Consider the following 14,249-nt stretch of genomic DNA (forward strand, 5'->3'; position numbering starts at 1 on the left):
GTTACTGATAGACTTATCCTGTTAAAAGTACACTAATACAACTTTATTTTTAATAATTATATAAATAATAAGCAGGTAAACAATGTATTGCAGCCTAAAATTCTTATTTTAATTTCCTTTTACTTAAATAAAAAATGAGAAAAAATTCATAATACAATTATATTTTATTAATGTACTTTCAATGGGCTACATATATGAGTAAAAATGTAAAAAATAAAATAAAATAGAGTAAGTATTTCAGGGTTCAATACATTGTTTATTTGTTTTTTTTTTATATTTTTGTATAAAATTATTATTTTTAAAAATGTATGGTTTGTCCCATTTTTAAAGCATTATTTAATGTATATTCATTGGGATATGTATGTAAGTAGAATCAGTATAAATAGAATAAAATAAGTATTTTAGGGAGCAGTGCAGTGTGTATGTGAGGCAGTCTCAGGGTCAGACGCGGCCGGAGATGTTGAGGAAGGTTCTACAGACCCCATCAGCTTGCAGGTTGTCTCTGCCTCGTCTTGCTTTTCCTCAATCAGAGTGAGGCAGAAACCGACTCGTTTACGAGGCTTTTCCTGAGAGCGAGTCTGGGAGAGAACGACACACAGGTTCATCATAGTTTCTAAATTAGACTGAATGAATAGTAAAAACAACGGCACTAAAACTTCTGGATTTAAAATGAGCTAATTTACTTCTTGGGAGTCTTTTGGGAGTCAGTTTAGATCGCATTTCCAGAAAATGGTCAGATATACTATAATATACTGTATATTGTTATTGCACAGAACTGGCTTCACATATATATATATATATATATACATCAAACACCTTAAACACCCAAGACACGAGGCTTTGTGATTGCCTTGTCCAGCTCATAGGGGCGGTGGTAGGCTCCGCCTCTTGTGGGGGTGTGGTTTTTCAAATTACGAGTATGGGTCATCATGCTTGGCCACAAGTCACTTCACTTCACTTCACTTTTCGGGGGGTTGAGAGGCCAGAGGTGAAGATGATCTCATGCCAAAAATGAGAGTGACAGGTTCCTGTTCTGATGCTTGGCTTTTCTTCACCAGCGCGCTGGCTTTCCCGGTCTTCTGCTGGTCTTCCTCCGTCGGAGGGATGCAGAAAAGGAGATGACCCGGCCTTCTAAGACGCTTTTCCTGAAATCGAGTTTGGGAGAGAACAAACACAGGTTCATCATAATGTTTCTAAATTACAATAAAGTAACAGTACAAGCAACAGCACTGAAACTTCTGCAACTAAACTATAACTGTGGGCTTTAACATTTCCCAGTGATACATCACTCAATATTCAGACAGCTGAACATGTGAGACAACATAACACAGCTGTGTTCAAGACCTGCTCCTAAAGCACTGCATATTTATTCCCTATAAAAATCACTAGAAAGAAAATCAAAATAGCATCGTACACTTTAATTAACATTGTGCCTTCATGCTTTTGTATCCACAAAAGCACCTCAAGACAAAGCAAGACAAGTTCACTGTGTTTCAGTAAACAGCAATAGGATGAAAACTCTGCGTGACGGTTCTACCTTGTTTTCTTTCTTTTCTGTCGACTTGCTGACTTTCTCTGCCTTTTTCAGCTGAACTTCCTCCATCGGAGGGATGCAGAAAAGGAGCTGACCTGTTTGTTTGCATCGCTTTTGTGCTGACAGACGAGTCTGGGAGAGAAATAAAGTAATAGCACAAGCAACAACACTACAACAGCTGGAACGAGATTTGTTTCTTTCCCTCCTTGTTGTCTTGTAGTAGTCATTTCAGATCACGTTTCCAGACATGGTTAGACATAATATACTGTACACTGTGGGACATTAACCACCTTAAACACCTAAGTAACAGGTTCACTGTGTTTCTGTAAATAATAATTGAATAAAAAAAAACGCTGTGTGATTGTTCTACCTTGTCCAGCTCACTCTTCACCTCTGACTCAGGGGCTGTGATTGGCTCTGCCTCCTGTGGGGGTGTGGTTTTTGGAGGTGCAGGAGCCTCCACAATGTCACTTTCTTTAGGCCGTGGAGGAGCCGGAGGTGCAGACGATGACTGTGGAGGAGCCGGAGGTGCAGATGATGACTGTGGAGGAGCCGGAGGTGCAGATGATGACTGTGGAGGAGCCGGAGGTGCAGACGATGACTGTGGAGGAGCCGGAGGTGCAGACGATGACTGTGGAGGAGCCGGAGGTGCAGATGATGACTGTGGAGGAGCCGGAGGTGCAGATGATGACTGTGGAGGAGCCGGAGGTGCAGATGATGACTGTGGAGGAGCCGGAGGTGCAGATGATGACTGTGGAGGAGCCGGAGGTGGAGATGATGACTGTGAAGGAGCCGGAGGTGCAGATGATGACTGTGGAGGACCTATAGGTGCAGATGATGACTGTGGAGGAGCCGGAGGTGGAGATGATGGAGCGTCACAAATGAGAATGACAGATTCCTGTTCTGACGCAGGCAGAGACGCCGAGGCAGGTTCCACAGGAGCTGAGCGCTTCACTTGCTCATCTGTATAAAACACAAGACAAGAAGGACACAAAATGGAATAAATTAAACTGAATCGAAGGCCATAAGTCAGAGAAAAGTACATAACAAACATTACATTACATCCTGTGAAAAATGATCAGTTTCACAGACGCTGAAGCTTCATAATGGGTTACGAACAAAATGGTCGTGTTTCTTCTATTCACTAAAATGATGATTAAATATGACAGCAGGATATTAGAGTTTTGTTTACCGAGTGGGAGCACATCAGCAGCAGAAGCCACGTTTATAACTTCTCCAGACTGAGAGAGAAAAGGAAAAAGAAGAGATAAGATGTAATGTATTTCTTTTCTATTATTTAATTTCAGAAAAATGAGACATCGCTCTTTCTCCAAAGATCTCGGCCATCATGTCTCATGTCTCGGTTGTTTTCATCAGGGCCTTGAATTTGCACCTGTAGGGAATTCAAGGTGACATGCTTGAAACATCAGCACAAAACATCAGCATGAAAAACATGAACACTTCAAAGTTCTTTTTTTTTTAATCAAAACTGAGTCATGAAGAAAAGAAGTTAAAGATCCTGTTTATTTATCCTGATAAAGTAGAAGTTTATATTAGATATTCATGTCTCTGAGGAATCGCGTAAAAGAGTCGATTCATTTAAGCACACAGAAGCACACGGGTCCGAAGAAGAAGAAGCCTTTATTTGTCACATACACATTACAGCAGAGGGAAATGCTTTTCTTCGCATATCCCTGCTTGTTAGGAGGTTTGGGTCAGAGCACAGGGTCAGCTAGGTTCACTCTGGAGCAGAGAGGGTTAAGGGCCTTGCTCAAGGGCCGAACAGCGGCAGCTTGGCAGTGCTGAGGTTTGAACCCTGATCTTCTGATCAGTAACCCAGAGGTTTAACTTAAAATTATACTTTCACTGCGTATGATGACGTGTCATATTTTTGAACAACAAATCTAGCTATAAATGTCACTATGTGCTGTTTATCTCCACAGAGTGTAGCTAGGCTAACATTACCGAGTGCTCAATCGTGAATAACATCGACTGACAGAAAAGATTTTATTAGCAAAAATACATTAATTTTAAAATTTATCTGAATTGGGAAACGCCTGAGGTTATTTCGAGATACACTAGTAGTAACAGAGCTAACAAGCTAAAAAAAACATCCATTAACTTTCTGTAACCAACTAAGATTATTTTAATAATTTTTGAACCTTAAAGACATTAAGGAATTTCCTGAAAACAGCCAATAGCCAACATACCGCTAACATTATTATTATTATTGTTATTATTGTTATTATTATTATTATTATTATTATTTTTTTTTTTTTTAGGAAAAGGCAGCAGACTGGCATTACAACAAAACAGTAAATTAAGAATAATGATTTTTATAGACACAGCCCTTTTCAGAAAGGTGAATTGACCTTTTTTCCAAGCAAGATAAATTTTCTTTCTTCACTAAAATCTGTCCCTCTTTGCTTCCATCGTTTCTTCTCTTTCTATCTCGTGCTCGTTGATCGCTGTGGAACCTCGCTGTGCTCTGTAGCGGTTTATCGTCAGAGCAGGTTTTTTTAATTCACCTCTTTATGACGTAAATTCATCGTGAATTCGTTGCGACGTCACAAGTGAGACCCAGAAAGGAGGCCTAACTGGATAAAAAAAATCAGCAGCACTTTATCTAAAATGGTGGCAGTATTATCCTACACATCACCAAGCTCCAACTCACAGCTGAACTGATGCTTCATATGAACATTGTTCACATAAAATTCAGAATATATCACGTAAACATGACATAAATATTCCTAACATTCATTTAGTATTCATTTTTATATTCATTGTAAAGCTGAATGAAACAGTGGGGCCTGTTGTTGATTATTTTCCTACAACAGCACACCTCGTCATGTTTTTCTTCCTTACTAAATGCAGTCTCAGATCATTTGTGACTGGAAGAGAAAGAAGTAATTGAAAGCGTCATTCCCAGTGACGTGAAACGGTGTGAAACACACTCCAATGATAACGTCATCAGGGCTTATAGAATAAAACGGATGTGAACGAATAGTGAACAGATATGTGTACATGACACTTCATGATGTATTCACTTCTCAGCTCTTATCTTCGAATCAAAGATTTAAAGATTTAAGATATAAACATTTAATCAGCTTGTGCACTGAGTTCAAATCAAACCTCTTTGTTCTAAATGTAAGAGTTCATGTGGAATTAGTGCTCATGCTAGAAATATCAGCCATTTTTAAAATAAAATCTGGGTGTCCACTTCAGCCCTTTGAGGAGAAGACTGTGTGGACATCCCTGTCCTAAATATTCAACGGATTTATTGATATTCATTATTTCTCACTCCCGACTCGTCAAACACTGAAGCACGGCAAAAGTCTTCAGTGTCACAGAGGTGAGATTCAGTCCCGCGTTCATGCCTTCCTGTGCTTCAGCATGGTCAGGTACAGGCTCAGAGACTCCTGGAGCAAGTCTTTCTTTGCTGATGAAGCTCACAAAGCTTTTAATGTCGGCGTCTCGGCTGGCCAGCAGCCGGTTCAGCGTCAGCTTCAACACTTTCGGACTTTTCCAAAAATTTTTAGTTGTATCTTTTTAAATTTTATTAAGAACAAAATCACATGCCAAAAAACTAGTTTACTCTCATGTAGCGGTGATAAATAAAATTGTAAAAATGAATTAAAAATAATTAACTCGCTGTAGCCTCATTTCATTGAAATGCCTTGCACACTGTTATGATGAAGACGTGAAATCAAATCAGGATTTATACAGATGCTTGAAAAGGAAATTCCAGGAATGTAAATGAACTTTCCAACAACAGGTATAAGCGCTGATCATTTGGGATTTCAGTGTCATATTTGCATCGGATGGAACGGTTTTCCACAAAAAATTAACAGGAAAAAGTTAAAAACTATAAATTTTGGGATATTCGGGATATTTTCCATTTTTAGCACATGCATATTTAAAAAAAAAAGTTTAATTCATGTACTCTGTATGAAGCCTGTCCAGGGTTACGACTCAGAGCCTCACATATCCATCCATCCATCCATCCATCCATCCATCCATCCATCCATGTGTAATACCTCAGCCTGAGACTAAACCGAAGTTTTATCAAATCCATGTGAATTGTCCTCACACTGTCAGGTTGTAGTGCTGAAACTTAAACCCTGCAGCTGATTTTCACAGCACTGACACATGTAATTGCTTCCACAACCTACACTCAGTGTGTGTGTGTGTGTGTGTGTGTGTGTGTGTGTCTGAGAGAGACTCAGAGAAGTGTTGCGCTTGAAAAGTCGTGTCTCGTACCCATCATCAGCGATTTCAGTCCCAGCAGAGGTCCAGACGAGCTCAAACAAGCTGCTCTGACATCGACACGCTCTTGCTCGCTCTCTCTCTCTCTCTTTCTTTCCCTCCCTCCGTCTCTCTCTCTCGGAAAACACACAGAAACCCGACGCCTGATCTAAAGTCCCCCGAATAACTGCTCTTCTGGTTATTCATTAAAATAAAACCTCATAAAGCTCCTTTTTTTTTGCTATTGTAATTGCTATTGCTATTTTAAATAAAGTTTACATTTCAAATATTCATAACACTATTGTTTAAAGAATTTATTATTATTTAAAATATTAAAAATGCCACTTATTTAAATAAATTACTATTTATATATTGAAAAAAGTCCTTATGAGGATGATTTGTTTAGAGGAAAGTTAATTAGTTCCTCTTTAAGTTCCTGAGCAGGACAATTATTTTATATATAAATTCTTTTTGAAAAAATGCCAGTAGTTTTTGAAGCTGCTGCATAAAAAAATGGACCAATTGATCAAAGATTAATAAATCAGGCTGTTTTCCATCACAGGGAGTGTGATGTTATTGGCGCTGGACACACACTACACACTGCGCACACACTACATACTGCGCACACACTACACACACACACTACACACTGCGCACACACTACACACTGCGCACACACTACACACACACTACACACACACGCACGCACTACACACTGCGCACACACTACACACTGCGCACACACAGACACCGCACATAAACTACACACTGCACACTCACTACACACACACGCACGCACTACACACTGCGCACACACTACACACTGCGCACACACTACACACTGCGCACACACAGACACCGCACATAAACTACACACTGCACACTCACTACACACTACACACACACACTACACACTGCGCACACACTACACACTGCGCACACTGCGCACACACGCACGCACTACACACTGCGCACACACTACACACTGCGCACTCACTACACACTGCGCACTCACTACACACTGCGCACACACAGACACCGCACATAAACTACACACTGCACACTCACTACACACACACTGTACATACACTACACACACACACATTACACACTGCACACACACAGACACCGCACATAAACTACACACTGCACACACACACACTACCCACTACGCACTCACTACACACTGCGCACTCACTACACACTGCGCACTCACTACACACTGCGCACTCACTACACACTGCACATAAACTACACACTGCACATAAACTACACACTGCACACACTCTGCACACACACTACACGCACACTGCACACACACTGCACATAAACTACACATAAACTACACACTGCACACACACTACACATAAACTACACACTGCACACACACTGCTCATAAACTACACACTGCACATAAACTACACACTGCACACACACTGCTGTTAGATTTTAATTTACAAACACCTGTAAGAAGAGAACCTCAGGAGAACCTGAACTTGGTAATCCAAACTTAACGCTGCACAGATAAAGAGAACACACAGTGAACAGGAGGCAGGGAGGAGAGTCTCAGTCCCGCGCTCACTCCTTCCTCTCCTTCAGCATGGTCAGGTACAGACCCAGAGACTTCTGGATCGAGTCTCTGCTGACGAAGTTCACAAAGTTTTTCGTGTCGGCGTCTCGGCTGGTCAGCAGGCGGTCCACCGTCGGCTTCCTCAACATGGACTTGCTGATCTCACGGGCGTGATCTGCAGATCAAACGCATCAGGGCTTAATTACACAGCATTTTAAACTAATCAGCACTTTAACAGATTTGATAGAATCAGACATACGATATTAAAAGCATTTATGATTTTTACATGATTTTTACATGGTTGTTCATTATAAACTTTATTTTCTGCATCTTGAGTTTCTGGTTTGTTCAAATGCAGCTGAGTTGAAATGACTGCTTAAATAAAACAAAGAAGTCTTTGCACGATCTCTTACAGTATTCTCAAAATTTATTGGCACCCTTGATAACAAAAATATTTTTGCTTCTGCCTCCTTTTCACTGTTAAATAAGTAAACTTGGAGGGAAAACTTTATTTTGCCCCTTTTCAGTGTTAAACAAGTAAAAAAAAGTTATTTTCCACCTTTTCAGCATCAAATAAGTTAAAAAAAAAAAGTTATTGTGCATATTTTATATATTGATCTGCTTATTTTTATGAAAGGCGCCAATAATTCTGGAGTTGGCTAATAGATTCTTCTAAATTGATTGATTTCAGCTTAAAGCTGTATTTCAATAAAAATGTGTGGATCGCGACATATCCAGTTAAATATCTGCTCCCCTTTATAAAGTGTGGGATGTAAAGAGAAAGGCGCTTAGTGAAGGTCAGTGAAGGGCAGAATGAAGGAAGGTCGTGACCTGGGATGGCCAGCCACTTGGTCATGGTTTCAGTGGCGGTGCCGAGAACGTTCTCCTCAGGAACCAGCTGGTCCACCAGGCCGATCTTTAGCGCATCAGAAGGACTGTACATCAGACCGAACTGGAGAGAAAGCTCTGCTGTTCTGTGACCCACAGTGTTCACCATCGTGTCCTTAAACCTGACACACACACACACACAAGCACGCACACACACACACACGCACGCACGCACACGCACACACAGATTTCACCTCTGCTTGTTTAAACGCTACAACAGCAGACAAAACTGGGCCTTATAAAGCATAAAAGCATTACATTTGTGTTTAACAAACAATAGATAAAAACTTGATAAGATAGAAACTAATAAGGTAATAAAAACTCAAAAAAATTATAAATTATATATATATATATATATATATATATATATATATATATATATATATATATATATATATATATATAAATAAAAAGAGGGAGATAGAGACAGAGCAAGAGACAGAGAGAGAGGGAAACACAAAGAGAGACAGAGAGAAAGAGACAAAGAGAGAGAGAGAGAGAGAGAGAGAAACAGAGAGAGATAAAATTGCTCTTTAAAATACTTAAGAACATGCAAATGTTTAATCTCTTATAATACATTTCCTATTACAATATTTGTTAGATTTTATAGTTAGATATAAACATGCAATTTTTAAATTTTAAACTGTAATAACTTTTATTTAAATTGGAATTTTACATTCAAGCCTTGTAATTTTACTACTAGGAATGATTCTTGCAGGTACGGATCTGATACAGGGGCGGATATGATACAGGGGCAGATATGATACAGGGGCAGATATGATACAGGGACGGATCTGATACAGGGACGGATCTGATGCAGGTACGGATCTGATACAGGGACGGATCTGATGCAGGTACGGATCTGATGCAGGGGCGGATCTGATGCAGGGACGGATATGATGCAGGGACGGATATGATACAGGGGCAGATATGATACAGGGGCGGATCTGATGCAGGGACGGATATGATGCAGGGACGGATATGATACAGGGACGGATCTGATGCAGGGACGGATATGATGCAGGGACGGATCTGATACGGGGCGGATATGATACAGGGGCGGATATGATACAGGGGCGGATATGATACAGGGGCGGATATGATACAGGGGCGGATATGATACAGGGGCGGATATGATACAGGGACAAATCTGATACAGGTACGGATCTGATACAGGGACGGATCTGATACAGGGGCGGATATGATACAGGGGCGGATATGATACAGGGGCGGATATGATACAGGGACGGATATGATACAGGGGCGGATCTGATACAGGGGCGGATCTGATACAGGGGCGGATCTGATACAGGGGCGGATATGATACAGGGACGGATATGATACAGGGGCGGATATGATACAGGGGCGGATATGATACAGGGACAAATCTGATACAGGTACGGATCTGATACAGGGACGGATCTGATACAGGGGCGGATCTGATGCAGGGGCGGATCTGATACAGGGGCGGATATGATACAGGGGCGGATATGATACAGGGACGGATATGATACAGGGACGGATCTGATACAGGGACGGATATGATACAGGGACGGATCTGATACAGGGACGGATATGATACAGGGGCGGATCTGATACAGGGACGGATTTGATACAGGGACGGATCTGATACAGGGACGGATATGATACAGGGACGGATCTGATACAGGGACGGATATGATACAGGGACGGATCTGATACAGGGACGGATTTGATACAGGGACGGATCTGATACAGGGGCGGATATGATACAGGGGCAGATATGATACAGGGGCGGATCTGATGCAGGTGTGGTACAGTATTTAATTTTATACGCTGCTGCATCTAATCACAACGTATATATTACACGGTGAAAGGAAATAAGTATTCGGACACCAAGTCAAATACAAACAAACGTCACAGATCAGAAGTCATGTGTCCAAACTGGTTATTTTTCAGCTACGTAACACACTTGTTCTGAGACAGTGGCTTAAACTAGTTTTTTAAAAAATAATTTCTATATCATTTTGCACATTATAATTTTGACAAAAAAATTGACTCCTTTAAATAACAGAAACAAAAGTGTCCGAATACTCATTTCCCTCTCACTGTGTATCCACTCACGCACCAGAAGGGAGCGACGATGCCGAGCTGCGTCTCGTTGAGGCCGATTCTGTAGCGAGGATTATCCGCCATGATCCTGTAGTCACATGACAAGGCCACCAAACACCCGCCTGCAGGACTGAAACCCTAAAAATAAAATAAAATAAAAAACAAGCAGCGAGCATCATCGGAGTTTGGTGTTTGGTGAAGGTTAAAGGAGGCTCACGTTGATGGCGGCGATGGTCATCTTCCTGTAGCCGTACATTTTGAGCCAAATGTCCTGCACGGATTTCCAGAACTCGGCGTAGTGCTCCGGACTCTTCCCGTACATTTCCAAGATGTCCAGGCCTGCGGAGAAAATCTTCGGCTGAGCCTAGAAAGAGACGGGCTGGATTAATGTTTATGCAAATCTTACAACAGCACGTTGTTTTTCCCTTTTCTTTCTGTGTTTTTTTTGTAAATAAAGCTAAAGAAAAAGAGCGATTTATCTGAAGTAACTCAAAATCCATAACAATAATGAAATAAATAAAAAATTATTATACTACATATTTATAAGCCATATACTGTATTACTGAAAGTGACACCTCTAGTGCGAGGAAACTCCTTAGTTTTTTTAAAAAACATCTGCACATTTTTAATTATCCAGTTTTAAACTTTTTTTTTTTTATCATCAAGTGCCTGGAAATCTCGACCATTCCTAATTAAATTTTTTTTACAAATAATTCTCTTCCTATTTTTTTTCCTCGCTAATTTCTCATCATCATCTGTGTGTAGTGATGTACCGAGGTGAGAATCACTCCTCTGCAGCTCTTGTCCAGCTCGAGTTTCTCTAAACTGATCACGAATTCGGTCAGAAAGTCCAGACTCATGCTGTTCACCGGCGGGTTCTGAAACTTCACCACAGCAATCCCTGCACAAAAACGTCCAAATATGAGCAATAAAAAGAAGAAAAGCAAAAATTCTAACATGCAAAATGTCATGTTTGTTGTTATTACATTTATTGAGCTTCATTTAACACGCTGAATATGAATGGATTTATTCGTAAATCATTCATATGAGCATTTATACAAGAAATCTGGTGTTCGTGAAAATCCTGTAAATTCCAAAAAACGTTCGTATCTCCTCCTACTCGTGCTCCTGAGTGTGTGTAAATCTACGCATAAGAAAACTAACTAATGCACACCTCGACTCGATCAACTTCAGATCAAATAACTTGCATGGATTATTTCACTTTTATATCTGGAACACTGTATACTGCCGAGTTTAATTGTTTTTTTTTTTGTTTTTTAATTAATCCAGAGCGACTGATAGAAGAGCTTTAGAGTCTCGATCAGAAACACATCCTCATGCTAGTCAGGGACCAAGAGCTCCATCCAGAACATTTATTGAAAACCAGTCGTTTTATTTTATTAACATTAATTAAAGGATATAAAAAATAATAAAAGAAAGCGAGCCGATTCAAACCCATTAATTAGGAGAAATAAAACGCATCATTCAGTTATGATGAAAGAAATGGCGGTGTATAAACAGAGGATGGGCCGCTCTGTCTGCGCAGAGCCATAAGCCGCAAACAAACTCCTCAGCTGATGGACGATTCAGCACTTGCTTATTATTATTATTATTATATTATTATTAAATATATTTATTGGCAGAGAAGTGAGTCAAAATAACTTCTTCTTTCTGCCTTTCAGCCTTTCCCCTGATTGCTCATTTCGTGCTCCCCGCTGTCTGTGGACGTTACCTTTTATGGAGTTTTGTGGGCGTCACTACACGCAAATGAGCTGTGTTGGGAACGTGCTTTGAACTTTACGGGTGATCAGCGTACGCACGCGAGTACGAAAAAATCAGCATCTCAGAAACGTCTTTAAATCTGGCAGAAAATTTTAGTTCAGTTTGGTTTAGGCAAACATTTACACACAACTTTACTAAAACACTGATAAATGAGTCTCATTGTATAACATTCCAGTTAGTTAGAAACGAAGAATTGATTTATATTTTCATATTTTAGCTTATAAATATTTTGTGCCACACCTTTACATTATTACTTTTATATTATTTTAATTAGTGTACTTTTATTTTGTATTGTTAGTATTTTCTTCTGTCACTGTTATTATTATGATCATTATTATTATTAGTGACATTTTATTTTTGACTATTTCTTCTTCTTTTTTTTTTTTTTTTTACTTCACACTACATTAGTTTTATATTATTTCAATAATCGCACTTTTATACAGTCTTCTGACACTTTTTATAAAGTTTTTTTTTTCTTTCTGTCACTGCTATTATTATTTTTATTATTACTTTCCTTTTGTTTATATGTTTGTTTTTTTAACTCACACTGTGAAGTACACAGTGCTCCATTTTAAATGTATGAAAAGTGCGATATATATTAACATTATTTATTATTATTTTATTATTACTATAACCCTGGGCAATCATTCGTACCAGTGCTGCTGTCCAGGTCCACTTTAATTTTGGATGAAGATGATGAATTTCTATTGTTGGAGCTGAAGAAGGGCAAAATGCAGGTTCTGCCATGTTTACAGCCTCCAGATAAGAGCTGAGAAGATCCTGAGAAGTTCAGCAGAAAGGGAATAACGTGAATATGAAGAACACAGACTTAGTGTTTTTGACAGACATCACTTTATTTCAGCAAATGTGTGTTCCACTGGGCATGAACTAATAACCTCTACACCCTATGTAGTGCCCTGTGCAGTGCCCTGTGCAGTTCCCTGTGCAGTGCCCCGTGCAGTTCCCCGTGTAGTGCCCCGTGCCATGTCCTATGCAGTGCCCTGTGTAATGCCCTATGCAGTGCCCCGTGCAGTTCCCCGTGTAGTGCCCCGTGCAGTTCCCTGTGTAATGCCCCGTGCAGTGCCCCGTGTAGTTCCCTGTGCCATGTCCTATGCAGTGCCCTGTGTAGTTCCCCATGTAATGCCCTGTGCAGTGCCCCATGTAGTTCCCTGTGTAATGTCCTGTGTAATGCCCCGTGCAGTGCCCCGTGTAATGCCCTATGCAGTGCCCTGTGTAGTTCCCTGTGTAATGCCCTATGCAGTGCCCCGTGTAGTTCCCTGTGTAATGCCCTATGCAGTGCCCCGTGTAGTTCCCTGTGTAATGCCCTATGCAGTGCCCTGTGCTGTGCCCTGTGTAATGCCCTGTGCTGTGCCCTATGCAGTGCCCTGTGTAATGCCCTATGCAGTGCCCCGTGTAGTTCCCTGTGTAATGCCCTATGCAGTGCCCTGTATAATGCCCTGTGCTGTGCCCCATGTAGTTCCCTGTGTAATGCCCTGTGTAATGCCCTATGCAGTGCCCTGTATAATGCCCTATGCTGTGCCCTGTGTAATGCCCTGTGTAATGCCCTATGTAGTGCCCTAGATGTCTAATGAAGGGCATTTGGGACTGAGCCACTGTCGCTGCAGTGACTTTGGGGAAGTAAATATAAATTCCATGCACTGTTAGCAGGTGTATCTCAAAAAAATTAAAAGGTTTAGAACTTAATTTCATTACATTTTAAAACTGTTAGACATTAGCTTGTTTGTTAACAGTCACGAGACCTTTGTCCCAATTCTCCTGCAAACACTACGAACCAATTCTTTTCCCTGGAGTGTTAAAATCCATATTAAGTGTTAGCAAACAGACTTTGCAATCAAAAGACACTAAAAAAAACAGATAAGAATAATCCTACGCTGCAAAAAAACAACCAGTACCTAAGCAGATGAAGCTAGCTCCCCGCCTCAGCACAGCCGCCATTTTCTTTACAAACAAACCCACAAACCCGGAGGTCTTTTCTTACGTCTGCAAAGTGGGCGTGACCACATGGTCACTCCTGATCCGATTGGATAAAAAATCTGTCAGTTTTCAAAATAACCAATCACAGAGAGAGAGAGACGGGACTGTGTAGTATTATACAGATATAGATCTAGGTCTAGGTGC

At 40.5% G+C, this 14,249-nt stretch overlaps 2 protein-coding genes across 2 annotated transcripts; both read right to left on the reverse strand.

The window, feature by feature from the left end:
* Nucleotides 1-241: 241 nt before the first annotated feature.
* LOC128319769 (uncharacterized) lies at nucleotides 242-7,345 on the reverse strand (the record flags this gene model as incomplete). The annotated part of the gene is made up of 6 exons (XM_053239082.1): nucleotides 242-578; nucleotides 817-1,145; nucleotides 1,538-1,666; nucleotides 1,905-2,497; nucleotides 2,727-2,775; nucleotides 7,244-7,345. Coding segments are annotated over 5 exons (1,059 nt in total), but the record flags the coding sequence as incomplete, so codon positions are not given.
* eci1 (enoyl-CoA delta isomerase 1) lies at nucleotides 7,217-14,153 on the reverse strand. The gene is made up of 7 exons (XM_026947031.3): nucleotides 14,024-14,153; nucleotides 12,765-12,890; nucleotides 11,102-11,229; nucleotides 10,546-10,692; nucleotides 10,345-10,466; nucleotides 8,181-8,359; nucleotides 7,217-7,524 (listed from the first exon to the last, which is right to left on the reverse strand). The coding sequence occupies exons 1-7, from the start codon at nucleotides 14,064-14,066 to the stop codon at nucleotides 7,358-7,360; spliced, it is 912 nt and encodes a 303-aa protein (XP_026802832.2). The 5' UTR covers nucleotides 14,067-14,153; the 3' UTR covers nucleotides 7,217-7,357.
* Nucleotides 14,154-14,249: the final 96 nt, after the last annotated feature.

Source organism: Pangasianodon hypophthalmus, chromosome 13, assembly GCF_027358585.1.
Source record: "Pangasianodon hypophthalmus isolate fPanHyp1 chromosome 13, fPanHyp1.pri, whole genome shotgun sequence".
In the NCBI taxonomy this organism is placed as follows: Eukaryota; Metazoa; Chordata; class Actinopteri; order Siluriformes; family Pangasiidae; genus Pangasianodon; species Pangasianodon hypophthalmus.

Excerpts from the sequence above, each read along its gene's own strand:
- eci1 (XM_026947031.3), bottom strand. The coding sequence starts at position 14,066 with ATGGCGGCTGTGCTGAGGCGGGGAGCTAGCTTCATCTGCTTAG. Across the intron at positions 10,467-10,545 it reads TGACCATCGCCGCCATCAAC|GGTTTCAGTCCTGCAGGCGG; the intron begins GTGAGCCTCCTT and ends TTTTATTTTTAG. Across the intron at positions 7,525-8,180 it reads CAAGTGGCTGGCCATCCCAG|ATCACGCCCGTGAGATCAGC; the intron begins GTCACGACCTTC and ends TTTGATCTGCAG.